The 25,160-nt window shown below is 54.3% G+C and overlaps 8 protein-coding genes across 8 annotated transcripts; 5 read left to right on the top strand and 3 right to left on the bottom strand.

Moving 5' to 3' along the window:
• Positions 1-365: 365 nt before the first annotated feature.
• Positions 366-5,845, top strand: F5Z01DRAFT_614951 (uncharacterized protein; the record flags this gene model as incomplete). The annotated part of the gene is made up of 2 exons (XM_046260841.1): positions 366-980; positions 1,031-5,845. The coding sequence occupies 2 exons, from the start codon at positions 366-368 to the stop codon at positions 5,843-5,845; spliced, it is 5,430 nt and encodes a 1,809-aa protein (XP_046122327.1).
• On the top strand, positions 5,706-6,908 carry F5Z01DRAFT_195906 (Alpha/Beta hydrolase protein). The gene has a single exon (XM_046258041.1). It carries the CDS (start codon positions 5,885-5,887, stop codon positions 6,767-6,769), a length of 885 nt encoding a protein of 294 aa, XP_046122326.1. The 5' UTR covers positions 5,706-5,884; the 3' UTR covers positions 6,770-6,908.
• Positions 6,909-8,281: 1,373 nt separating this feature from the next.
• On the bottom strand, positions 8,282-10,040 carry F5Z01DRAFT_643164 (uncharacterized protein). Its single transcript, XM_046262696.1, has one exon. The coding sequence runs from the start codon at positions 9,956-9,958 to the stop codon at positions 8,297-8,299; it is 1,662 nt and encodes a 553-aa protein (XP_046122325.1). The 5' UTR covers positions 9,959-10,040; the 3' UTR covers positions 8,282-8,296.
• A 230-nt stretch (positions 10,041-10,270) lies between these two features.
• Positions 10,271-13,561, top strand: F5Z01DRAFT_733026 (P450 family fatty acid hydroxylase; the record flags this gene model as incomplete). Its single annotated transcript, XM_046266732.1, has 3 exons — positions 10,271-10,586; positions 10,636-12,644; positions 12,698-13,561. 3 exons carry the CDS (start codon positions 10,271-10,273, stop codon positions 13,559-13,561), a joined length of 3,189 nt encoding a protein of 1,062 aa, XP_046122324.1.
• Positions 13,562-13,908: 347 nt separating this feature from the next.
• F5Z01DRAFT_689703 (uncharacterized protein) lies at positions 13,909-14,754 on the bottom strand (the record flags this gene model as incomplete). Its single annotated transcript, XM_046266090.1, has 2 exons — positions 13,909-14,158; positions 14,210-14,754. 2 exons carry the CDS (start codon positions 14,752-14,754, stop codon positions 13,909-13,911), a joined length of 795 nt encoding a protein of 264 aa, XP_046122323.1.
• Positions 14,755-15,293: 539 nt separating this feature from the next.
• On the top strand, positions 15,294-16,884 carry F5Z01DRAFT_643160 (cytochrome P450). Its single transcript, XM_046262695.1, has 2 exons — positions 15,294-16,337; positions 16,388-16,884. Exons 1-2 carry the CDS (start codon positions 15,437-15,439, stop codon positions 16,852-16,854), a joined length of 1,368 nt encoding a protein of 455 aa, XP_046122322.1. The 5' UTR covers positions 15,294-15,436; the 3' UTR covers positions 16,855-16,884.
• Positions 16,885-17,923: 1,039 nt separating this feature from the next.
• F5Z01DRAFT_643157 (uncharacterized protein) lies at positions 17,924-21,184 on the top strand. The gene has a single exon (XM_046262694.1). It carries the CDS (start codon positions 18,000-18,002, stop codon positions 20,865-20,867), a length of 2,868 nt encoding a protein of 955 aa, XP_046122321.1. The 5' UTR covers positions 17,924-17,999; the 3' UTR covers positions 20,868-21,184.
• F5Z01DRAFT_717063 (DNA mismatch repair protein msh6) lies at positions 21,185-25,081 on the bottom strand. Its single transcript, XM_046266536.1, has 2 exons — positions 24,411-25,081; positions 21,185-24,365 (listed from the first exon to the last, which is right to left on the bottom strand). The coding sequence occupies exons 1-2, from the start codon at positions 24,949-24,951 to the stop codon at positions 21,328-21,330; spliced, it is 3,579 nt and encodes a 1,192-aa protein (XP_046122320.1). The 5' UTR covers positions 24,952-25,081; the 3' UTR covers positions 21,185-21,327.
• Positions 25,082-25,160: the final 79 nt, after the last annotated feature.

The following is a 25,160-nucleotide window of genomic DNA, read 5'->3' as shown; positions in this document are numbered from 1 at the left end:
ATGCCACGATAGACAGCATTGGACAAGAGCAACCACTTGGTCATCACAGAAGAAGGTGGAACCTTCTGCCTATCATTTTGAAACTACCCTCTAGCCACTAAGCTGTGTCAGCAACTACGTCTTTGTGCATCTGTAAGGACCGACCCCCTGTTGTGTTGTCGGCCAAATCCTCCGACTCGAGTGTTTCGGTGCAATATCAGGGGTCCCCTCCCACCGAACGCAGTGTCGACACGAGCGCTGTCTGCCTCTTCGGAAGGCATTTACACTACTTTTCTCCGTCGACATTCTTCCCATCTTCTCTTTCTCCGGTCTCATGCCCTAGTTCTTGTGTATTTACTGCTTACCCTGCACTGGGCCCCTCCATCATGCGTTTGAAAGACACAAAGATGGCGGTCTCGGCTGCAGTCTTCTCTCCACAGAGCAGTCCGCCAAAGACCACACATCTCTCTCATGTGCGGACCAGACTACAGAATGACCCTCGCCTGGCTCCTCTCAAAGAAGCCGTCATCAATCTCCCACAGACATTACAAGCCCTCACAACCAAACATGCCGACCTTGCGTCGCTCGAGGACGCCACAACAGCCGTCAACAGTTTCCCACAATGGATTGAAAACGGCGACTCCTCGATGCTGGAGCAGAATATGTCCGGCCTCGTCACACTCCCCCTGCTCACGACTATCCACATTGTGCAGTACCTGGACTATCTGCAGAGAATGAACCTACGCCATGAGGACTTTTTGGAAGACGTTGAAGACGGCGGCATTCAAGGTTATTGCATTGGCCTCTTGTCGGCCATTGCGGTTGCATGTTCAGCGAACGAGGATGAGTTGATCCAGCATGCCGTTAGCGGTGTCCAGCTGGCACTGGGCATCGGTGCGTTTGGGGATCTCGGGGCGCCCACAGAGGGCGATTCGAACACCATGCAGATTCGACTGAAGAATCAGGGCGACGTTGAGTCAATCTTGAAGGAATTTCCAGGGGTAAGTTCAGAAGATGATTCAACCACTCGCATGATCCACTTACACTGTAGGCTTACGTCTCGACCATCACGGACGCCAAAACACTCAGCCTCATCGTTCCTCCTGAGCAAATGACACAGTTCAAGTCATATGCCGCTTCCGAAGGACTTCGTGCACGCCAGATGCACATTCGATCCAACCTCCACAACAAGGAGAACAGCAAACTGGCCGAGGCTTGCACAGAGATCCTGAGCGACATCCCTTTCCCGACATCGGAACGCCTCCAGGTGCCTGTTCGCTCGAATCAAACAGGAGAGACGCTGCCTGACGATGCCGACTCAATGGTTGAAGAGGCTGTCACCACGATTCTCGCCTCTCAGTGCAACTGGTCCCTCGTCATCGGCCATTTGGCCGAGGATCTCAAAGAGACAGGCAAGAAAACGCACGGCATTGCGCTATTTGGCATCGGTGACTCGGTGCCCATCTCAGCGTTCACAAAGCTTGGCCTGGAGCTGTACAAGACGGATGGGCTTGCGTTCACAGACACGCCGCCCACACCCTTTGTGCCTCCTAGCTCCGCGGACGCCTTTCCTCCAGATGCTATTGCCATTGTCGGTGCAGCCTGTCGACTGCCTGGTGCCAGCTCTCTGGACGAGCTTTGGAACATCATCTCCCAGGGACAGTCGAGGCTCGAGAAGCTCCGCACCGACCGTGTGAATCTCAAGGAGTCTTATCGTGCATCGCAGGACCAAGACTGGGTGAAAAAGCGGGAGTTCTTTGGCAACTTCATTGACGACGTCGACGCGTTCGACCACTCTTTCTTTGGCATCAGCCCTCGAGAGGCCAAGTACATGGATCCCCAGCAGAGGCTTCTGCTAGAGACGGCTTTCGAGGCTATGGACTCGAGTGGCTACCTGCGGCACCACAAGCGCGATCGTGGCGACGCAGTAGGGTGTTTCGTGGGTGCCAGTTACACCGAGTACCTCGAGAACACCAGTGCTTACTCCCCGTCCGCATTCACTGCGACTAGCACGATCCGAGCTTTCCTGTCTGGTAAGATCAGCTATCACTTTGGCTGGACGGGTCCCTCTGAGGTGATCGACACGGCCTGCTCAGCGTCCATTGTCGCAGTCCACCGCGCTGTTCGCGCCATCAACGCTGGCGAGTGTCCCATTGCCCTAGCTGGCGGTGTCAACATCATCACCGGTGTCAACAACTACTTTGACCTGGGAAAGGCCAGCTTCTTGAGTCAGACTGGGCAATGCAAGCCGTTTGACGACTCGGCTGACGGCTACTGCCGTGCTGATGGCGTCGGTCTTGTCGTTCTGAAGCCACTCAGCAAGGCCATCTCCGACAACGACCACATCATGGGCGTCATTCCCGCTGTGGCCACGAACCAAGGCGGCATTGGCGCGCCAGGTATCACCGTACCAGACGGCATACTGCAAAAGTCTCTGTACCGTGGCATCCTGGAAAGCTCAGGCATCTCTCCAGAGCAGGTAACCTACGTCGAAGCCCACGGCACTGGCACGCAGGTCGGTGATCCCATCGAGATTGGCAGCATCCGCGAGGTCTATGGCGGTGCACACCGTGACGCTCCTCTGTACTTGGGCTCATTGAAGTCCAACATTGGTCACAGCGAGACAGCTGCCGGTGTTGCCTCGCTTATCAAAGTCCTCGCCATGTTGCGGAACCGAGGTATTCCACCTCTGCAGGGTTTCAAGCGCCTCAACCACAAGATCCCGCCTCTGGAGGTTGACAAGATGCACATCCCCACCAAACTCCTGCCGTGGGATGCCGACACTCGCATCGCGTGTATCAACAGTTATGGCGCGTCAGGGAGCAACTCGGCACTTCTGTGCTCCGAGTGGCATGAAGAGACGCCCACGATGGTGACAGAGCCCGTCACTGCTCCGCCGCAAGAGTATCCCATTCTCCTCAGTGCGGCATCCGCTTCGAGTCTGCAGCGCTTTGCCAACGAGTTGGCTACCTACATCTCCAAGTCGAATGCTGACGTGACGCTCGGAAACCTGTCGTATACCCTCAGCCAGCGTCGCAAGCATCATCGCATTCGGTGGTCTGCCACTGTCACGGATCTGAGTAGCCTGATCGAGAAGCTTCAGTCTTGCGCCCCTGAGGACTTTTCCACTGCGCCCCCAACCACGAAGAGCATTGTGCTCACATTTTCAGGCCAGAGCAGGACCACGATTGGTGTCAGTCCCTCGGCCAGACAGGGCAACCCTCGCTTTGAATACTACATTCAGAAGTGCAACACCATCCTCCAAAGCTATGGATGCCCAGACATCCTACCGTATCTCAGTCAGACAGAGACCATTGAGGACGCTACCATCCTACAGTGCGGTACCGTAACGGTGCAGTATGCTTGCGCCCAGTGCTGGATTGATGGTGGGCTCTACGTTGCCGGCATTGTCGGTCACAGTCTTGGCGAGTTGACCGCCTTGGCCGTCTCCGGTGTTCTATCCCTCGAAGACATGCTCAAGGCCGTGTACACCCGTGCTGAGCTGCTCAAGGCCCGATGGGGACCAGAGCGCGGCACCATGTTGGCGATTCATGCCAAAGTCGACACTGTTCGCACCATCATGGATGTGGTTGAGTCGATCATCGATCACCAGGATGAGGCTTTGGAAATTGCCTGCTACAACAGTGTCACTAGCCACATTGTTGTCGGCAAGGAGAAGTCCGTCGCCATGGCCGAGCGTATCATCCAGGAGGATGCACGTTTCCATGGTCTGCGCTACCAGCGTCTACAGACCAGCCATGGCTTCCACTCTCGCTTCACCGAGCCTCTTCTCTCCGGCCTTATTGCTGTTGAGCGGACCATTGAGTTCAAAAAGCCAGCTATCCCTCTGGAGACGAGCACTCAGCAGCAGGTGTCGTTTGTCAACAAGTCCAAGGATCGCTACTTGGCCAACCACGCGCGCGATCCTGTGTACTTTGTTGACGCAGCTCGCCGCATCGAGTCCCGACTAGGCGAGTGCGTCTGGCTTGAGGCCGGCTGGAGCACTCCCATCATTTCCATGGTGAAGCGTGCTGTCGCAAAACCAGCTGTACATACGTTCCAGCCCGTCACGTCGCCTGCCGCCGTTGCTGTCGAGCTTTGGCGTGAGGGCATCGCGACAACGTACTGGAGCTTTTTCACGCCCAAAGAGAGCGGCCTGAAACACATCTACCTTCCACCCTACAGCTTTGATCGCCCCAAGTACTGGCTCGACCACGTCGACCGCGCCATGGAGGAGCGTCGTGCTGCTGAAGCTGCTAAGGGGGAGACCACACAAGCGCCAGCCAAGGTGCAACCCATGATCGTGTTTAAGCGCAGCGAGGGTATCGGGCACCACTTCAAGCTGCACACGGAGACAGAGCGGTACACGCGCATTGTGCAGGGCCATGCGGTTAGGGCCAAGCCTCTCTGTCCTGCGTCGGTATACATGGAGTCCGCCATTATGGGCATCAACCTTCTCGGTGCTGCGCCCATTGGCAAGACCATCACCTTTGAGAATGTTGGTTTCCATCGTCCTTTGGGTTGCGACGACAACCTAGACGTCGAGCTCGTCCTTCAGAAGGGCGCTGAGGATGACTGGCACTACGCCGTTTCATCCGGGCCCAGGGCCTTGCATTCGGACGGCAATTTCAGTGCCACCACGTCTGAAGTGTCTGATCTGCAGCTCTACGAGATGCTCCTGGCTGACAAGATGGAGACCCTCCGCAACGACACTGACGCTGAGAAACTTCGAACCAGTACTGCCTACAAGCTCTTTTCGAGGGTTGTCGAGTACTCTGCCCTCCTCAGGGGTATCACCAGTATCACTCTCGGCTCGCGTCAGGCCATCGCCCAAGTCAAGGTGCCCAAATCAACCTGGGCAGCAGAGGGCGAGTCATCTGTCACCGACTTCTACGACGCCGTGGCACTGGACACGTTCATCCAAGTCCTTGGGCTGCTGATCAACTCTGATACCGGCTCGTCCGCTGATGATGAGATCTACGTTGCCAGCAGTATCGGCAAGATGGTTGTCTCGCCCACCGATTTCACCAAGCCCCAGACTTGGACCGTGTACGCCACATACTCCACGTCAGACAGTAAGACATCCAGTGGTGCTGTCTTTGTCTTCAACGAGGAAGGGAAATTGTCCAGCTTCGCGACAAAGGTGCAATTCATGCGCATAAAGGCTGCCAAGCTTGAACGAGTGCTAGAGAGCGCCAACCCTAACATTACTTCCACTCTGTCAAGCCTGGAGGCTTCGGTCCCGTCCATGCCTGTACCTGTCCAGCGGCCTACCTCGGCACCCACCTCGGCGCCCAGGTCAGTCACTCTTGCAGCTCCGGCGCCCGATACTGGCAAGATCAAGGCGAAGATTGCAGACCTCAGGGCTCTGATCTCCGTCTACACTGGTGTTCCGGTGGAGGAGATGCGTGACGACCAGAGCTTTGGAAACATGGGTCTCGACTCGCTGGCCTCGATGGAGTTGGCGGACGAGATGGAGTCCAAGCTCAATCTCAAGGTGCAGGCCGAAGATCTTTTGCTCGGCACAGTGGGCAGTCTTATTAGCATGCTGCCTGGTGCATCAGGAGAGCTGATGTCAAGCAACAGTATAGGTATGGTCTCTGATGATACCAGCTCGGAGTCGTCGGGATCCTTCCGTGGCACAACCGGGCTGCCTACCAGTATTCCTGCCACCCCCACTGGATTCTCTGATAACGAGGATGAGGAGTTGGGTATGCCATGGAAGCGTCCCGAGGGTCCACTGAACAGCAGATTCAAGATGGAGACTGTCGTTTACAAGGACGAGGAGGGCGTTCAAGTCCCCGCAGACATCTACGTGCCGTCAGAAGCAGCACCCAACCCGATGCCTGTAGGTCTGTCTGCCTGACGTTGCCGCTGGAAGGTTTTCTGACATAGTGCAGCTCTGATGATCCATGGCGGCGGCCATCTCACGCTCTCGCGTCGCGCTGTCCGTCCGTTGCAGACCAAGTTCCTCTTGTCGCAGGGGATTCTGCCGGTCAGCATTGACTATCGCCTCTGCCCACAGGTCAATGTGATTGATGGATCCATGGCTGACACGCGCGACGCCTGTGTATGGGTCCAGCGCGACCTGCCTTCCATCATGGCGCGAAAGGGTATTGAGATTGACCCGACGAAGCTCGTCGTCATTGGGTGGTCGACGGGCGGTACATTGGCCATGACCACGTCTTGGACGCTCAGGAATGCTGGGCTCACCCCTCCTCGGGCCATCCTGAGTTTCTACTGCCCTGTCAATTATGATCCAGCCGCCCCCATCATCATGGGCCAGGAGCATGGTCCTCGAACCATGGCCCTTGACGAGATTCGAAACCTTCTACCTTCCACGCCCACTACTTCACATGCCTTCAATAGCACCGACAGCAGCAAGCTTGGTTGGGTCCACAAAGGCGATCCGAGGTCTGAGCTCACGCTGGCGCTTGTCAAGGAGCATCGCGGCATGTCACTGCTGTTCAATGGCCTCCCAACCACCGGAGAGGAGCTTTGCGAGCCGGACGCGGAACGGGCTCGAGAGTTTAGTCCCCTGCAGCATTTGCTGGACGGTGACTACAATGTGCCAACGTATCTGATCTTCGGCGACCAGGATGAGATCGCGCCGTTTCCAAAGGCGGCCGAGTTTGCAAAGGCGCTGGCCAGCACGCATGTGCGGAGTGGCATTTTACCAGTGCCGGGGGCCAAGCACATCTTTGACCTGGGAGTGGCCCCAGGAAGCGAAGCTTGGGACAGGACCATTGGACCTGGATATGATTTTCTGTTGCAAGAGTTGGAGAGGTGATTTCTTTCCGTTTCTTCGATACGTGAGTTTTCCTTTGGAGTCGGCTTCAGTTAAGCGGTGGGCATTTGCGTTTCTTTCTGTTGGATTTCCATTGGGTCGCTTATAATGTACGTACATGTCAGCATATGAGAATGAAGAGCAAACTTCTCCTATAACTTGGCACTGCTTGCCCTGCAATGCGATGCAGACATGGCCTGCTGATTCACTTATTGCAGTGGGACTCATCGTTTGTGCGAATGCCAAGCTGTTGGGGCATTGCCATATCAGCATGCGTCTATTAAGCATGGGAATATGTAAGCTCAGTGCCTTTCGATGTCTTGTCGGCTGATTCAAGTTTATTACATGTACAGTCCCCAGGGATTCCAAACGTTAGCGTGTGAACTGTGGCAATAGTGCAGGGATCAAAGATACCTAGCTCCTTGAATAAAATAGCGGAAGAAAGAGGTATCACTAGGATCCGCACTACCTCCATAATTTAATCAACAGATTTTAACCAAATCAAACACCGCCCTCAGAAGAAGCCACCAATAATATAGATAGCCGAGGAAAATTAGAGCCCTATTCACAAGCTAACATTTGGAATCCCTGGGGACTGTACTTGCATACCGTGCATTGCAAGGATCACCCTCGTCTTTCCCTGTAGGTCCACTGAACAAGCACGCACATCACAGGAGTCAGTTTTTAAGCTTCTACGAAAGGACCATGCATCTGATGCCTTGTCGCCGACTCACCGCATGTGCATGCTACCCTGGTACTGTGGTGCTGGGGTTTCTGGGAGAATACACTTTCTGATTGGGCTTGTTCGTCCATGCAGGTGTCGTCTCGTTTTCGGGGAATCCTACAGACGTACATCATCAAAGTGGCATTGCAGATAAAGCCACGCCTCATGCAACGGCGAAACGTGCCCGTGATTCCACAATGGTCTGAGGCCACACGTGGCTACAATTGTCAATGACTGTGAGAGATACAGATCCTCAGCCGATTTTCGATGATTGCGGTGATTGTGAGGCCCTTTCAGGGCCTCTAATTCTGTCCTCATTGCTTTTATGGGCCTGGCTGTCGAGTTCGGTCGACACGAATTCATTTGCCAAACATCGGGCACTTCAGCGTCTGTCCACGACTTGGCAACGCAAACTCAAAATGCTACATGTACACATCCTATCTAGGACTCTTTTGGTTTCGGCGAGTACGACGAATTCTCCCCCCAATCATAGCCGACACGCTCTCGATGCTATAACCGTGCATCAACGGTTTGCTTGCTCCGCGAATACCCGTAGGCACAGGGTAGGCAGCATGTCTTGCATTGCCCTCTGTCACCGCGCACAGACGAGAATTCACGATTATTGATTGTTAGGCGGCTGTAAAAATATCCCATAACAGTAAAGAATAAGATGGAATATATCAGAGATGTCTAGTAGTATTGTTCAGGCAAATGCTAACAAAAGAAAGTCTATGTACACATAAATCATAAGTCCTGACAGACAAATGTGCATCACTCATTAGTCCGCCGAACCGAAAATGCCAATTCTAGACCTTGATCCCCTCAGCGACTTCGTTCATTCCACCCATTCCATTGATCCCCTCAGCGTGGCCAGTGGCGCCGGTGGCCATGGCCTCTCCGCCCATCTTCTCCTCCTGCTTCTTGAGGCCGAGCTGGCCCTTGACCAAGTTGGGCACAAAGCCGTTGATGGCGTCCGTGCCGAAGCTGTTCATGTTGATGGTGTCCTCGGTGCGCATCATTCTCCGGGCGCGAATGTGGTTGACAGCCTTGAGCTGCTCGGGCGACAAATCAGGGTGGTAGCCAGTGCCGTTGTCAATGGCCTCCTTCATGGCATCCATGGCCTTCTCGCGGTCGTCCTCGCTGGTCACAGGCTCAAAAGCAAAGGCACAAAAGTCGAGGGTCTTGTTGAGTTCCTCCTGCGACAGCTTGTTGTTGGCGGCATCAGCAGTGCCCTGGATGATGGGGCGGAAGAAAGAGAAGGCACGGTCAAAATTGTCCTCGTTGAAGTCGGACAGCACCGGCTCATTCTGGTGACGGATCTGCTTGTACGCGGAGAGGACGACCAGCAGGAAGCGAGTATAGGCATCCGAGAACTTCTTGGAGTGCCACTCGGCGGCGTCAGACTCGGCAATCTGACCACGAATAGAGGCGCAGATGGTAGTGGCAGCAGCAAGACCGGAAGTCAGAGCCAGGTGGACACCAGACGAGAAGTAGGGGTCAATGAAGCAGCCAGCGTCGCCAACAATGCGGGCGTTGGGAAAGGCGTAAGACGAGGCCGAGTATGAGTAGTCAGACGCCGTCTTGACGTTGCTCTTGAACTTGCCGTTGCCAATGAGATCCAACAGGTTGGGCGCCAGCTTGAGCGACTCGTGGTAGAATTGTGTCGAGTCAATGCCAGCCGCGCTCTTCTTCTCACCAGCGAGCTTCTGGTTCATGACAACACCGACAGACACGGTACCGTCGTGCAGAGGGATGAACCAGGCCCAGCCGGACTCGTCCTGCAGAGCCTCGAAAAAGGGAGAGTTCTGGCGAGGAGTACCAGGCATGTACTCGTTGCATCCTTCCCAGTAGCACCAGTTAGCAATGTTCTTGAGGCCCTGGTTGTAACGGCGGTTCTTCATGTACTTGGTGCTGAGGATACCAATGCGGCCAGAGGCGTCGACCACATAGTCGAAGTTGATGGTACCCTGCTCCTTGGTCTCCTTGAACTGGTATGTGGCAGAGATGGGCTTGCCAGGGTTCAGGTTGGGCTCGCCCTCGGCAACAGTGGTAGGGTTCTCGAACTGGATGCTCTTGACCTGAACGCCATCGAAGATCTTGGCACCGTTCTCACCGGCGTGCTGGAACATGAGGTTGTCCGCCTGGGAACGGACGACGTTCCAGGCATAGTTGTTGGGGCCACCCGCCGCCAGGAAGTCGGTGTATCCTTCACGCTTGTTCTTGTTGAGCTTGAAGGCAGCACCAGGCTTCTTGACGAAACCGTACTGGTCGAACTTGGTGTCGAGCTCGACAAACTTGAGCAAGTGTCGCATAGATGCCAGCATGGACTCGCCAATGTGGTAGCGAGGGAACTTGTCACCCTCCAGAACGACAACATCGATGCCCTCGCGGGCCAGACAAGAGGCAGCATACGAGCCACCAGGGCCGCCGCCAATGACTAGAACTGTGGTCTTCTCGGGGATAGACATGATTGTGATGATTTGAATTTTTGATGATTATGAAAGACACTGGACTTTGTATCGTCTTTCGATATATGTATCACTTTATCACTAGTTGATGCCTTGCTTTCTCGGTGAGTTTGTGCGGAGTGTTTCGGTTTGTACTACGAAATTCACCGACGACACCCAATCCGCCGCAAAGACGGTTTACTAAGTGTTAGTGGCGAAATGATGTCGGACGTTCGGCATGATGGCCATTAGAGCTCCTCGTGCTTGGACTGATCGATATTCCTGTCATCAAGACTGAGCGCGGGTCGCTTCACCCGCACCATAACATCCACAATGACAGAGACTATACCAGGCCCCAAGGGCTTGCCCGTCATTGGCAACATCTTGGACATTGATCCAGTCGATGCTGTCCAATGTCTAGGACGCATTGCCAAAGAGTATGGCGAGATCTACAAGCTTAGCGTCGGTGGCACGGCCAAGTTGTTCGTTTCGAGTCGCAACCTCGTGAATGAGCTGTCAGATGAATCGCGGTTCACCAAGCAGGTCTCTGGACCTTTAGCACAGCTTCGAAATGTCTGTGCCGACTCTTTGTTCACTGCTCACTCGGACGAGCATAACTGGCATATCACCCACAAGATTCTCATGCCTGGTATGTCTGCCGCACACTATCGAGAGCCAGACTGAGACTGACAGCGCAGCCTTTGGACCCTTGGCCATTCGAGACATGTTTGACGAGATGCACGACATTGCTTCTCAACAAGTCACCAAATGGGCGCGTTTTGGCCCAAAGGAAGCCATTGATGTGTCCTCCGACTTTACACGACTGACACTGGACGCGATTGCCCTCTGCAGCATGAGCACCCGGTTCAACAGCTTTTACCGCGACGAGATGAACCCTTTTGTTGGGTCCATGCTTGAGGTTCTAGCCGAATCCGGGAAAAGAGCCGTAAGGCCCCCCTTTGTCAACGACTACATCATGCGCGGCTCCCTGAAGAACTACAACCACCAAATCGCCGTGATGAAAGAGATTGCGAGTGAGATTCTGGAGGAGCGTCGAGCCAACCCTGGGTACCAGAAGAAGGATCTCCTCACCGCTATGATCAATGGGCGTGATCCGAAGACTGGTGAGGGTCTCTCCGACGAGAGCATTCTGAACAACATGATTGTCTTTCTCATCGCCGGCCACGAGACAACATCTGCACTATTGTCGTTCTACTTCTACTACCTTCTCACTCGTCCAGACGTCTTCGAAAAGGCTCAGGCTGAGGTTGATGAGGTGATTGGACGCGGCCCCGTGACGCTTGAACACATGTCCAAGCTTCCCTACATCGAAGCCGGTCTACGCGAGACGCTGCGTCTGCATCCCACAGCGCCAGTCATAACCTTCCACACACGACCTGATCTCAACATTGAGAAAACTACCATCGGGGGCGGGCGATTCGAAGTCTCACGCGGCCAGGGTGTCGTCGCCCTGCTCGTCGAGATGCAGCGCGACCCAGCCGTTTGGGGCGATGATGCCGATGAATTCAAGCCGGAGAGGATGACCGAAGAGAAGTTCAATGCCTTGCCAGCAAATTCATGGAAGCCTTTCGGCAATGGTATTCGCGGTTGCATTGGCCGTTCATTTGCATGGCAGGAGAGCCTCCTTATCCTCGCCATGCTGCTTCAGAACTTCAACTTCAGACTTCGTGATCCCGACTATCAGTTGGTGATCAAGCAAACACTTACCATCAAACCGGGGAATATGTTTATGTATGCCACACTAAGGGACCATGTGACTGCTTTGGAACTGGAGAAGACTCTCCACGGGAGCGCCCGAAGCAACGGCCTTAATGAGAAGACGCGCTCTTCGTCCTTGGCAACAACGCACCGGGAGCTTAGGCCCCTGAGCATCCTATACGGCTCTGACTCTGGCACCTGTGAGGCCATGGCCCATTCACTCGCCCGTGCAGCAAGCGCCAAGGGATACGAAGCATCCATCCAGACCCTTGATTCTGCGGTAGAGAAGCTGCCAACAGACCAGCCTGTCGTTATTGTGTCGCCCAGTTACAACGGACAGCCACCAAGCAACGCCGCCGACTTTGTCAAATGGATTGAGAAAGCTGCAGCTGGTTCCTTACAGGGAGTCAAGTATGCCGTGTATGGTTGCGGCAACAAAGACTACGTTTCCACATTCCACCGGGTACCCAAACTGATCGACGCTGAGCTCTCGCGGGCGGGTGCAAAGAGGATTACCGATACTGGTCTGGGAGATGTCACTGTAGGCGACATCTTCAGCGACTTTGAGTCTTGGCAGGACGAGAAGCTGTGGGCGGCACTAGGCGTCGACCAGCAGGACATGGCGTGCGAGGTTGGATTCGATGTCCACGTCGACCGCTCCAGTCGCACAGAAGATTTGCAGGTGAAGGCGGACGAGGCACTCGTCCTTGAAAACCTGGTCCTGACGGCTGAGGGCGAGCCCCAGAAGAGGATGCTCGTTCTGAAGCTCCCAGATGACATGGAATACAAGGCTGGCGACCACTTGGCTGTTCTACCCCTGAATGACTGGAGCACAGTGAGGCGAGCTCTGTCGTGGGCCCAGTTACCATGGGATGCTCTTCTCACGATCCCATCAGGTGCCAACACGTCGCTTCCCACGGGCAAGCAGATCTCAGCCAAGGATCTATTCGGAGGTTATGTCGAACTGAGTCAACCAGCGACCCGCAAGGTGTGTATTTGTATTTGAGGTCTTCGAAAAGGCCTATTCACTAACATGGCCAGAACATCCAGAAAATTGCAGCAGCGATAGCCTGCCCTCCAGCAAAGCAAAAGCTGCTCGATCTCGAGGCCACATTCGACACTTCTATTGCACTGAAGCGCCTCTCAGTCTTGGACGTCTTAGAGCAATTCCCAGAGGCAGATGTATCCCTATCAACCTTCATTGGAATGCTGCCGCCTATGCGATCCCGTCAATACTCCATCGCATCTTCGCCCCACGCAGATCCGTCGAAGGCTGTCTTGATATGGACAGTGCTCAATGGCGAGGCGTACTCGGGCACTGGCCGGCGGTTCCTGGGCGTTGCTTCTACATATCTCGCCAACCTCAGCGCAGGCGATCGAGTACACGTTACGGTCAAACCTGCTCTCCGACTGTTCCATCCTCCCCCGGACCCGGAAAGCATGCCCATCATCATGGCATGTGCGGGGACCGGGCTGGCTCCTTTCCGAGGATTTGTGGAAGAGCGCGCCTTTGAAGCCAAACAGGGCAAAAAGCTCGCTCCGGCACTTCTGTTTGTTGGATGCCGCCACCCAGAGCGTGATGCCCTACTGTATGAAGAGTTTCAACAGTGGGAACAGAAAGGAATCGTCAAGCTATTCTATGCTTTCTCAAGAGACGCTGATGCAGCTAATGGATGCAAACACGTTCAAGACCGCATATGGAACGAGCGTGCCCTGATCAAGAAGGGCATGTTTGGAGGCCATGCAAGAATGTACGTTTGTGGCGGAGCGGGGGTCGGAAGAAGTGTTGAGGATGTCATGAAGCGGATTTATTTGGAGGTGAATGGCACGGATAGCACACGGGCGAGCGAAGATTGGTTTCAGGGGTTGAAGGCGAATCGTTATGTAACCGAGATATTCTCCTAGACAGGGTGCAATCTTTATCATTATTTTCTATCGATTGACATCTGATTCTTGATCTTGCGTTGATTCCCTGAAAAACGGGTGGAGTGCTTCTCTTGTTGTCGTTCCGCTTGTCTGAACCAAAGACCATCACTGCCTGACTAGCCATTCTTCTTAGACTTCGTATGAGCGGGGTGGACTTGGAGATAACGAGTACCTCATTTAACTGTTCTCTTTGATTGTAGAAGTTGTCCAATGATGGATGCATTGACTCCGTTGTGTCTGACCGTCCAACCCACACACTCGACTGGAATATTGTACATTGTCTGCACGCTGCGTTTAATATACTGCCTTTCCCTCCAGCCGCTTGTTCACCCCAAGTTCTTTGGCTTGACAATCTGGTGGTGGAACCCAGCCACCTTTCGACCGTCTGGCAGGTCTCTCTCAGTAGACTTGACATTCCAGAAGACGAACCCGTACACAATGTCACACACAGTGGTAAGGCCCCAGATGAAGATGGCAGGAGGGCTCATGAAGTACCCGTGGGCCTCGGGCCAGGTGTACCACGCCCACCAATAGTTGAAGTTGAGGCCGATCCCAGTGCCGAGAAAGCGGAGTAGCCTTGTCAAAGTTAGTATCGTTATTCTAATCCTTGTCCTCCTTTAAACGTACCAAATAGTCCAGGAGACACCGCCTGTGTGCTGTCTCACCAACAGCATGGCCAGTGACATTGTGGACACCAGTAACTGACACATGCTCACAGCCCAGTAGGCCATCTGGGTAAGATCTGGCTTCTGCCCTGTGGCGACGGCCATGCCGATCCACCAGTCCTGCCATGCCCAATGGGCCGCTGCACACGTAGCGAGCAATGCGATGAAGATGTGTGTCAATCCTTTCCTCACAGCCGGCGCGTGGTTCCACTCAAAGGCACCGTGCAGAATCGTCGAGTAGATGATGGGCGTGTCGATGACCATCCAGATGGCCATGGCTGTCTTCTCAAAGGGCTCATCTACCACATAGAGAGCGTAAACCATTTCCCAGGCAAAGTTGTTCGCGAGGGCGAGCAGAGGCATGCCGTAGGACTTTGTCTTGAGACCCTCGCGTGCGATGAGGATGTAGCATAGTGTCCAGCAGACGCCACCGAATTGAAAAGTAGCATCATACACTGGCTGGAACCAGTCGGTCACATGCGGAGGTGGAATTGCGCCAAAAGCCATTTTGGGCGGTATTGTGGTGAAGAAAACTTGGTATGTACAAAAGGAGACAGGGGAGGATGTAAGGGACCGTGTGAAAGAGATCAGATGCGAGCATGGGCCTCTTTCTAGCAGACCACGGACTTTTTCGGACTTTGCATCTTTCAATCCTCTTTTAGATTCTTTCCGCCAATCCTTGATTACGTCGTCTAGTGTTCACGTTGTGGCAGATCCGAGTTGGCATGGCGAGGAGAGTCGGTGCATTTGGTTCGGCGCATTTCGTCCACCTGCCCTCGGTCAAGTGTCGGACTGTTCATGGCCACTAGCAGATCATCAAATATTGATTATGTATGTTATGCGAATCACTGTGCCTTATAAGTACTTATTAATTGCTCAGAAGTTCATCAATCATCTTTCGTGAAGCCATCCCACATCCAGTGACTGGACCTGAGCGAAACCAGCAACCATGGCCAACACCACTTTCGACACCGTCACTAGCGATGTCACGCTGCGCGACACCCTCCTTTCTATCCATGCGCTCTCCAGCGCTGTGGCCATCTTGGTCGTTGCGTTCATCGTTCACTATTCATGGAACAAGCCGGCCAAGCTCGACCTGCCGGTCTGCGGCACCCCCGGCGCCAAGATCACCAAGGAAGACATTGTTGGTGGCGCGCGCAAGTACCCGGATCAGCCTTTTATTCTGCCCATGGAGCCTCCCATTGTCGTCCTACCCATTAAGATCCAAGACGAGGTCCGCAACCTGCCTGAGAGCGTAGTGTCCTTCACAAAGGAGCACCAGCGCAACTTCTTCGCCCATTACACTGGCATCGGCGACCACCGCCCAGAAATGATCCAGGCTGTCCGCGTGGATCTTACACGTCACATTGTCAGCACTTTGCCTGATCTCCAGGATGAGGTCCGCTACTCCTTCGACAAGGAATCCGGTCCCTGCAAGGACTGGACACCCTTCCCTCTGTATATGAAGGTCCTTCGCATCGTCGCCCTTTTAAGTGGTCGTGTCTTCGTTGGTCGCCCTCTCAGTCGTGAGGAAGAGTGGATGCAGTCGACTATCAACTACACGATAGACTGCGTCAAAGCTCGCAATGCTGTTCGCGACTACCCTCAATGGAAGCGCCCCTGGGTGACCTCCTCATTGCCTGAGATTAAGAAGCTGACTCACCACCGGACTCGCGGTGGTGAGATGCTGGCACCCATTATGCAGGCCCAACTGGCAAAGGAGTCGGTCAAAGAGAAGCTTCGCAACGAAGAGACTGGCGACGAAGAAGGCAACTTCATTGAATGGCTCCTCAAGTACACGCCCGAGCATCTTCGCAACGACCCCGAAAACCTGGCTCTCAACCAAATGGTCTTGTCCTTCGCCGCCGTCCACACCTCGTCCATGGCCACTACCCACGCCATTCTCGACCTGGTCACCAAGCCTGAATACTTCAAGCCCCTGCGTGCAGAGATTGAGGAGATTCGCAAGACCGACGGTGAAATTATCGATGAAGAAGGGTACATTCGTCTCAAGAAGGACAGCATCAACAAGCTGCGTAAGCTGGATAGCTTCATGAAGGAATCTCAGCGCTTCAACCCTCCCATCTACAGTATGTTTCTCCCCGTTGATATGCAGGAGCACCACTAATTGCAATGACAGCCTCGGGTACACGCATCTGCACCGCTGACTTGCAGCTCTCTACTGGTCACAAGCTCCCCAAGGGCACCCGTATCTGTTTCCCTTCGTACGATGTCCACACCAACCCCAAGACTACTACTTACTCGCCTGAGTACAACCCACCTGACTATGTCGACCCTGAGAAGTTCGACGGCATGCGCTTCTACAAGCTCCGCAACATGCCTGGTAAGGAGGCTCGTCACCAGTTCGCCACAGCTGGTCCCGAGTCGCTTGTGTTCGGCTACGGAAACCATACCTGCCCTGGGCGCTTCTTCGCTGCCAATGAAATCAAAATCATCTTGATCGAGCTTCTCATGAACTGGGATATCCGCCTCAAGGGTGACATCGAGCAAAAGGGAGGGCCTAGGCCACCAAACATGGAGGTCGATCTTGTCATCACCCCCAACCCTATGGCGATGGTAGAGATGAAGAGGAGAAGGGGGGCTTAGGTGAATATCGAAAGTGTAAAGTAGGAAGGAAGATTACTACATTTTTTAGATTTTTTATGCCTTGGCGATCATGTGAAGCCAGGGACTGGGAGCCAGCAGTCACTCCATCCCACACTTTCGCCTGAATCCAGCGCCGCTCAATCAAATTCTAGCGCCACGCAGGGACTCAGCACAGTGCATTCGGTTTCATGGTATCCATCAGTTAGTAAGTGTCACAGATCCGCGGTATAACCTGAGGAGTGAATGGGTTGTGGCCATCCATTCCGCATGTGTGGGCTGGCATCTGAAATGGTGGTACCTAAGAAAAGCCCCAAGCTGCGCCGAATGGCGAAGCGAAAGGCTGGTTTAGTTTCACATTCTTCTGCTTCTATTGAGCACAGACCTTCAAATACTTAGATGGCCAAGTCGTGCAGATGATGGAAGCCTTCTCCTTTGTCTCTGGGCACAGACCACCTCCCCGAGCTCGCGAACCCTTCGTCACACCAGGACAAAGGTAAGCACGCCTGAGATAAATATAGCATTCATTCCTTCCTGAAATGAATGCCGAAGAAGACGCATTCAACCTCAAAAGACCTAGAGCTCGCAGTCTGACATCCAGCTAAGTCTCCGTATATACCAAACTTCCTCAGCACTACCTACACTTCTCATTCCTTCTGCAGCTTCTTCATTCTATCTACAGCCTCACATTCGCCACTAAGACAGAATTCATGTCCCTTCCCGCCGACGACTTGCGTGGCGATGTCGTCGTGGATGAAGATCGCAACAGCCAGCCTATGGAGTTTCTAGACAACTATTCGGATTCCGATGGCCTTGCATCACCGCCACCAAACGTACCGTCAAGGTTCCCCCATCAGAAAATGACCCGGGAATTCAATATTCGGGACAGAGCTGGAGACGCAAAGCAGATTGCATCTGCCGCAGAGGATCAAAGCTCCCGCAGCAAGCGATCTGGCCCCGTCAAGGCGCCTAAGGCTGCCGCACCAGCTGGACAATTCAGCTCCGGCTCGCATGATCCTAATGTATACTGGCTCTATGGTTTCCAGGGCAAGGTCAAGTTCAACATCAAGAAGGACAATGATTTCAACAACGCCGTTCGACGCCTTCTTTCCGCGGATCCGAGCGAGAGCGAGCCAGAGTACTTCCTCATGCGTATCGACACGCGTTTTGGCCAAAACAACGCCGCGAAAGGAATTGTCAAGCGCCAGCTGCCGCCCCTAGACTGGCCAGGGAATCCCTTTGCCGGCTTCCACGAGGAGGACTTCCGTACGTTTCTAGAAGGCAGTGACCTACCGCCCGAATATGCGGGGAGAAACAAGGTCTGGGCATTCGTCTGCCGCCGTCAAAGCGAACAATACACTGCATTCACAGCTGAGGCCGCGTGGCCCAGCGGCAAGGGCGTCTGGGACTTTCTCAACAGTCGGCGACAAGCGCCAGAGCCAGCTGAGCATGAGGTGCTGTACAACATCACCTCCTTGGGCAGTAAAAGTGGTGTTGCCTATCTGGCAGCTCCCAAAGCAGCGTTCGCCCCTTTTAACGAAATTGACATGAATCTCTACCGAGCATACTGGCACGAGGCGCTCAAGGTCATCGAAGACTTTGACTCGGAAGGATCTTCTACCGACATCAACTTGCTCTGCATGTACTTTATGGATGAATACGGAAAACTTAGCACCTTGGGTCGCAGCGGCTTGATCAGCAGTCTCCACGTCCCGTCGCCAGCTGACCTCTCTCTGTTCCGACGCCACATGCGAGACAAAGCGCCATCAAACAATTCTACCGAGCCTGCGCTTCGAATGGTGTGTACTGGCAGTCAAGGCTTGGTCGTCCTGCCAGGGCTTTACCCGCCACCTCGAGAGGGGGAAGCGAGGCTCCCCCTGAGATCCACCTTTGGCACCAGAAGCAAGACTGAGCAGCTGCTCGAGGCCGCCAAGCGCATTGCATCAACGACGAATGTTTTGCAATCATCGTTTGGTCAGGTGGGAGAGGGAGACAATGACATGGGAAACACCAGCTTCCTACTTCTGCCACCTCAGGCCTATACTGACCCAGAGTGGCTGAAGACAGAGAGTATGGGATACTCCAGGGAGATCCTATCCCAGCAAGTCATTCTTCCCATTGCAGGCTCAACGCAGGATCAGTCGGAGTGGTGGCCTCGTGTCGAAGACATAGTCAAGAAGGCAGAGGATGCTCGGGGTCCCGTCATCCTATATCCCTGTTGGCCAACGAACCAGCATGGCCGTATCCTGGCACGTTGTGATTTTGGCTACATGCCATATCCCTTCGTGACAAGGTCTTGGCCCGTCGGCGAATGCTATCATGTCGAGCTGCCCTGGCTGGGACACTCAATCAGCAACCTTTGGAAGTTGGCCGGCGAGGTTTACAGTGACCTCGAAGGGTATAGTCTGAAGATCAGCTGTCGAATTCCGAATCCAGCAAAGGAAGGTTGGCTCGATGCTGGTGTAGCCCCTCTGACGTACTATATCCATCCTGCAACAACCGAAGAGGAGTGGTTCAACATTCGGCTGCGGCTTCCGAAGCGTACTGCTGTCATGACGCGCGTACCAAACGACGAGGCGATGTCATGCTCCCTGCCAGAGAAGAGCACTGTCTGGGGTCCGCGCTACGGGAAGCAGCTGACTCGTCTTGTGCGCGCTCGTCACACTGCCGCGTCGACTGATGTTGCAGCCTGGCAGAAGAGGGCCTTTAGTACTCTGGAGACGGCCGAAGACAACAAGTACATCAGCAAAGCTCTGGAAGTCCTCTGGTCTGTGCCTGACATGATTGCAACCGCCAAAGCCCGTGAGGCGGGTATGCCCCGACGGCCGCATCGGCCGCTTTACACATTCAGAAGGGTCAAGCCCGAGGAGGCTCCCATCACGCCCAGAAAGAGCGAGCGCTTCTCAGCACCGAGCGACGCATGGCTGCACCTTGCTGATATTGGCGACGGCCGCACCGAGTATATTGGTCGCGGCTACTGGTGCGTTCTCGACGATGCCAAAGAGGAATGGCTTTTCCTCCCTTGGGCGCATTTCCCACAAGAGTGGCCCAACCGCTTCGGCCTTACCTTGAGCGAATGCCAGTATCGCAGCACCGGGAGCGACTCAATCTTCAAGCCTGCGCAATTTCATGCTGACGCTCGACCCTTGGAACAAAGCACTTCAACGATGTTGGCTGAGGATGTCGTGATGCAAGAGGCATGCTTGGATGAGGATCAAAAAAATGGATCCCACTCCCCCGTGCATCATGACCTCACGCCATCGCCAGACGATCCTCAGACTTCCAATGTTGAAGACGACTCGTCTCGGCCACGGGGCAAGAGAGTGCTGAGGAAGAGAGGGGCAGCAGGTGACTGCAACTACCATCCCTCGGACAGCGACAGCTCGTCTGATGGAGACGAACCCGACGAAGGCGAAGAAGGGGAACCTCTGATGGGCAGTCCTCAAAATCCCCAAGACGGGTCAACGGCGGCACAGAGCAAAAGGAAGCGCAAGATCGACGATCCCAACTACCGACCTGTCGCAGCGCATGACGATGAAGAGGTCGCTCCCGTGGGGGAGCCAACCGTCACCGTCGTGGAGAGTTACATGGCTGCACCGGCCGGGAAGAAGAGGGCAAGGTCTAGCAAGGGTGTCGAGGAGCCTCTCCCCTTGCCCGACTACGAGTCAGAGGCCGAGGAAGAGAACATGGAGCCGGTCGCGAAGAAACCAAGACGAAAGTCCACCCCTAAGAAGGCAGACCAACAGCAGGACAACCATGTCGACGAGGCGCCCAAGTCAAAGACAAAGTCCAAAGCCAAGGCGACACCCAAGAAAGCTTCGCCCAAAAAGGCCACAGCACAAGATATGCGCACTCCCAAGGAGGAGCCCAAGAACGACACCATTCACGCGAATGAGCCCCCTCAGGTCACTGAGAAGCCCTCGAGACGCGCTACAAAGGCAACTCCAAAGAAGGCGGCTGCGAAGAAGACGGCGCAGCCCAAGGCGGCAACCCAGTCCCCCGTTGACACTCTCTAACGCGTCTCTCTCTGAGTGACCGACTGGCGGAAATGGCTCGACTGCTAAGAAGTCCGAGAAAACTTGGTTTGGTTTGCGAGTATTTTGTTTGGTCATGTTATGGCGTCCAGTTTTCGTTTTCGTCGCGGCGTCCGGAATTCTTTATAACTGGCTTTGCGCAACAGTTTTAAACAAATTGTTTTTCGTCATAAAGAAGAAATGCTGGCACGCGCTGGCCTGCGGCTTGTTGAGAGGTGTCGCCACCTCCTGATCAACCCCTGAGGAGGCGCCAGTTTCTTGCCAAGGTGCTTGCCACGTGGTCTCAGGTTGCAGAGAGCCAGGCCTTTGTCATATCGTATTATTCGGAGCAAACGATCTGCCCCTATCTACCCCTATAGATAGTCCGAACCTGGTATGTAGCAAACGCCGTTCCCACAAAACGGTGCAAGTCCCAAAATATGTAGCGCCCTGTTCAAGTTTCTTACAATGCATCAATAGCTCTGAGCAAGACATCCATACCTCCTGGGCCAAAGTCCCCCTTGTCGCCGAGCAAACCACCTACATCGCTCAGCACGCCGAGTGGTATGTAGCAACCTGTCTTGGCTTTCTCGAGACTGTCCTTCAGGCGACTGGTGTGCTCCCATTCTCGAGCAGCCACCTCTGCTCGCTCAATCACCTTTCCTGAGATGCCGCACATTGCTGCGCAGTGCATACCAAAGGATCCCTCAGCAACACCGTCCTCGAGCTTGTAGAGAAAGGTCACCCGGCGGTTCTCATCATCAACGTGAATCTGCATGCGGCGAGCATAAATTTCTGGATGACTCTCAAACTCGGTGGCGAGGGAGTGATAGTGCGTTGCGAAGAACCCAACGCACCCAATGTGCGACGCCACATGATGCAGAACAGCCTGTGCCACGGCGACACCGTCATACGAGCTGGTACCGCGGCCCAGCTCGTCGAGGATGACGAGGGATCGAGGCGTGGCCTCGGACAAAATCTTTTTGGTTTCCGAGAGCTCCACAAAGAAGGTGGACTGCGCCGCGAAAATGTTGTCGTTGGCTCCGAGGCGCGACATGATACGGTCAACAGGTGTCAAGCGGGCAGACACTGCTGGAACAAAACAGCCGACCTGTGCCATGATGACAGCAACGCAGGACATGCGGAGCACCGTCGATTTGCCTGCTGCGTTGGCGCCTGTGAGGAGGTTGATCTTGGCTTGCTCGCCTCCAAGCTTGATGTCGTTCGGGATAAAGTCGTCCACATTGTTGATCATGCACGGATGTCGGAGCTCGACGAACTCGACAAGACTGCGTTCCTCGTCCACGAACTCGGGGCGGCAGCATGGCTGGCCGAGTGAGGTGGATGCCTTGGCCAGGCTGACGAGGCAATCTAGCTGGGCGACGATGCGAATGGCTTTGAGCCAAGTATCGTAGTCCACGTCAAACTTCTGGAAGAACCTCAAAGCAACGTCTTTGACCAGCTGAGAATGTGTCTCTTCTGCTTCCTGCAGATCGCGCACCAGTGCGGTGAGCTCGGGGAAGTACCAACGCTTGACGTCCTTGGTAGCTGACATTTGACGCCAGCCCGATGGGACCTTGGTTGATTTGGGTGTTTCCATCTGATAAATCTCCTTGCCAACGTCGGTGAACTTCATTGTCTTGCACTTGAGGGCAGCTTTTTGCTCCGCCAGCAACTGGTGCAAGTCTGCCTTGATCTCATCCATGCGATCTAGACTGGCATCAAAGTCGTCGTCGATGCCACGCTCAGGAATCAACAGCTTGTCTTTGCATGCCCTTTCGCGATCAAATGCAGACTTCCAGTAGTTCAGAGGCTCCTCGAGGCTTGGCATGGACGAGATCAATTGATCAACGACACCATGTCCACCTTGGAACGTGCTCAACAGCCCCATGGTGTATTCGATTTGCTCAAAGCCTTCCAGCACACGCACGAACTCTTCGGCTTTGCACGCGCCAGCGTGGATTCTGGAAATAAGGCGCTCCAGGTCAGGCATTTTGGTCAATTGGGACGCAAATTGCTCGCGCAAAGATGAGTCCTTGTTGAGCATCTCCACGGCATCCAGGCGCTCGTTGATTTTGCGAATGTCACACAAGGGGTGTGCTACCCACTGCCTGAACATGCGCTTTCCAAAGGGCGTCACACACTTATTAAGCAAGCTGAACAGCGTCCCTTCGGTGGTGCCGTTAGCAGTGTTGGAAAATAGTTCAAGGTTAACGAGCGTCTGTCCGTCTAGAATGAGCGTGCCATTCTTCTGTATGGGATTGTAACGCTCGAAACTGCCCTGCGTGAGGAGCGGCCGCTCCACCTTGAGGAATTTGAGATACGAAATGAGAGCGCCCACGGCAGACATGACGAGCTCTTCATCTTTGTGCTCTTGTAGAGCCTCGGGCCAGACGTCAAAGTAGTCGCCTGCGGTGAGCTCACGTCGCGCTCTTTCGGCGTCCCAGAATTCTGTGCCGGACTTCATGTGTGTCCATATGGTCGTGGGACTGACGTTGTTTTTCAAGATTCGCATGGTTTTGGTGGAAACCTTGGACTTCTCAAGTAGGAGCTCCTTGGGGCCCGTCTGGGCAATCAGTGTCTCGAATTTGGTCCGGTCCACGTCGTCGACAAAACCAGACAGGTGGAAGCGACCCGTCGCAGTGTCGGTGAACGCGATACCAAACGCAGGCAAGTCGTCGACCAATGATTCCTTGATCGCCACGCAGTAGGCTGCCATGTCGTCCTGGAGCATGCTGCCGTCGACCAAAGTGCCACCGGTCAGCACGCATGCCAACTCACGTGTGATGACCTTGTCTGCTTTCTTCCCACTCTTGTCCTGGCGCTCACGCATCTCCTTTCCCAGGTTGGTTTCCATCTGGTCGACTCGGGCCACCTTGTACTGCTTGGCGATGAACTGGTTGACCCAGTGGTCTAGTGAGCTTTCGGGAACGCCCGCCATGCGCATGTTGACGCGATCGGTCATCTTGAAGTCAAATTCTTGGTGGCCTATGGTAGCATCGTTCTCGTAGAGCTCGTAAAACTTGCCCTTTTTGAAGAAGACGATGGTATCCCAGAGGTTCTGCTTGATCTCCCAGTACTGTTTCTCAAAAGGCGAGAATTTGCCCCAGGCGAGGGGAGGAATGTAGACTGTCCTTGGATCGTAATCGGGATCACCGGGGGACCTCCTCTCCTTGTCCTGGATCTTAGCCAGCCAAGGATAGCGGTCAGATGGCTCACTGGTATGGGCCTTTTGCTTGGTACCGGGCGCTTTTGTCCTACTCTCGGGGACCTTGACGGGTTGTTCGGCACCTTCAGGGTCGTAGTGCCATTGTGAAGCTGTGGAGGCTGGGACATCTTCTAGCAGTCCCTCCATGTCGACGTCTTCGATGTCTTCAAGGGACACCTCTTCATCCTGCGGAGGTGTCCGCTTCTTCCTTGAAGAGGCGGCCTTGGTCGATCTTTTGCGTTTTTTGGATTTTGGTTCCGAGTCGTCAGAGGCAACGAAGTCATCGATGTCGTCTGCAAGGTCAGCGTGCGTCTGCAACCGGGGAAGTGTGTGCATACCATCGTCTTCCGCGGCATCGTCTTCTTCTACTTCAAAATCGTCCTCATCCTTCACGACAGCCGTGGCTCTAGCACGTCTGCTCTGTGAGCTCGATGCTCCATATGCAAATGGCTCCTCATCATCGGACGATTCCGCGTACGTAACAACCTTTTTCGCCTTCCGGGAGGGGCTGCTTCCCACTATCTCAAGCTTGACAGCGCTCGGCTTGGAACGAGTGGGCGCTGTGCTGGGTGATGGCAAGTCACTTGGTATCTGGTTCTCTTGAGAGCTCGGAACTTCGAGGGCGTCGCTATTCATGGTCGTTTCGAGTTTCGTCTTCTTCATCTTTTGGAGAGCGTTGGTATTGGTGGACTCTTGGAAATAGGGAACGGGGCTGTTGACCTTTTCTGAGAGTGGCGAAGATGCAGGAGCGGCGGCAGGGGACGACTTTTGGAAAAAGGACGCGATTGAGCGCTGCTTCTTGATTGTGGAAGACTTGTTCGTGGTTGAAGCTGGAGGCTTCGCCGGATTACGGCTTGCATTAGGCGTTGGCCCTGCCATGACGGGCAACGGAATGAGAGTTGGGTGTGCAGGCAATCGAAAACAATTACAGTCAACTAGACAGATCGCAGAGAATTCGGATTAAGTCAAGCAAAGTTGCAGGTCATGAGAAGTGACAAGATGGTTGTGCTGAAATTGAGATGGGCAGCCAGCCGCGTGCACGCGTGGCGCGTCGCCAGTCGCGTTGAGTGGTGACACACAGTGCATGA

The sequence above is a fragment of the Emericellopsis atlantica genome (assembly GCF_019669845.1).
Source record: "Emericellopsis atlantica unplaced genomic scaffold F5Z01scaffold_2, whole genome shotgun sequence".
NCBI classification, from domain to species: Eukaryota; Fungi; Ascomycota; class Sordariomycetes; order Hypocreales; family Bionectriaceae; genus Emericellopsis; species Emericellopsis atlantica.
Note: the sequence above shows the minus strand (reverse complement) of the source record. Positions and strands in the feature narration are given on the sequence as shown.

What these genes read in the sequence shown, in the direction of transcription:
- F5Z01DRAFT_195906 (XM_046258041.1), top strand. Translation starts at nt 5,885, where the DNA reads ATGATCCATGGCGGCGGCCATCTCACGCTCTCGCGTCGCGCTGTCCGT.
- F5Z01DRAFT_643164 (XM_046262696.1), bottom strand. Translation starts at nt 9,958, where the DNA reads ATGTCTATCCCCGAGAAGACCACAGTTCTAGTCATTGGCGGCGGCCCT.
- F5Z01DRAFT_643160 (XM_046262695.1), top strand. Translation starts at nt 15,437, where the DNA reads ATGGAGCCTCCCATTGTCGTCCTACCCATTAAGATCCAAGACGAGGTC. An exon ending in CTTCAACCCTCCCATCTACA is followed by an intron (nt 16,338 to 16,387) that starts GTATGTTTCTCC and finishes TTGCAATGACAG; the next exon opens with CCTCGGGTACACGCATCTGC.
- F5Z01DRAFT_643157 (XM_046262694.1), top strand. Translation starts at nt 18,000, where the DNA reads ATGCGTATCGACACGCGTTTTGGCCAAAACAACGCCGCGAAAGGAATT.
- F5Z01DRAFT_717063 (XM_046266536.1), bottom strand. Translation starts at nt 24,951, where the DNA reads ATGGCAGGGCCAACGCCTAATGCAAGCCGTAATCCGGCGAAGCCTCCA. An exon ending in CGATGCCGCGGAAGACGATG is followed by an intron (nt 24,366 to 24,410) that starts GTATGCACACAC and finishes CTGACCTTGCAG; the next exon opens with ACGACATCGATGACTTCGTT.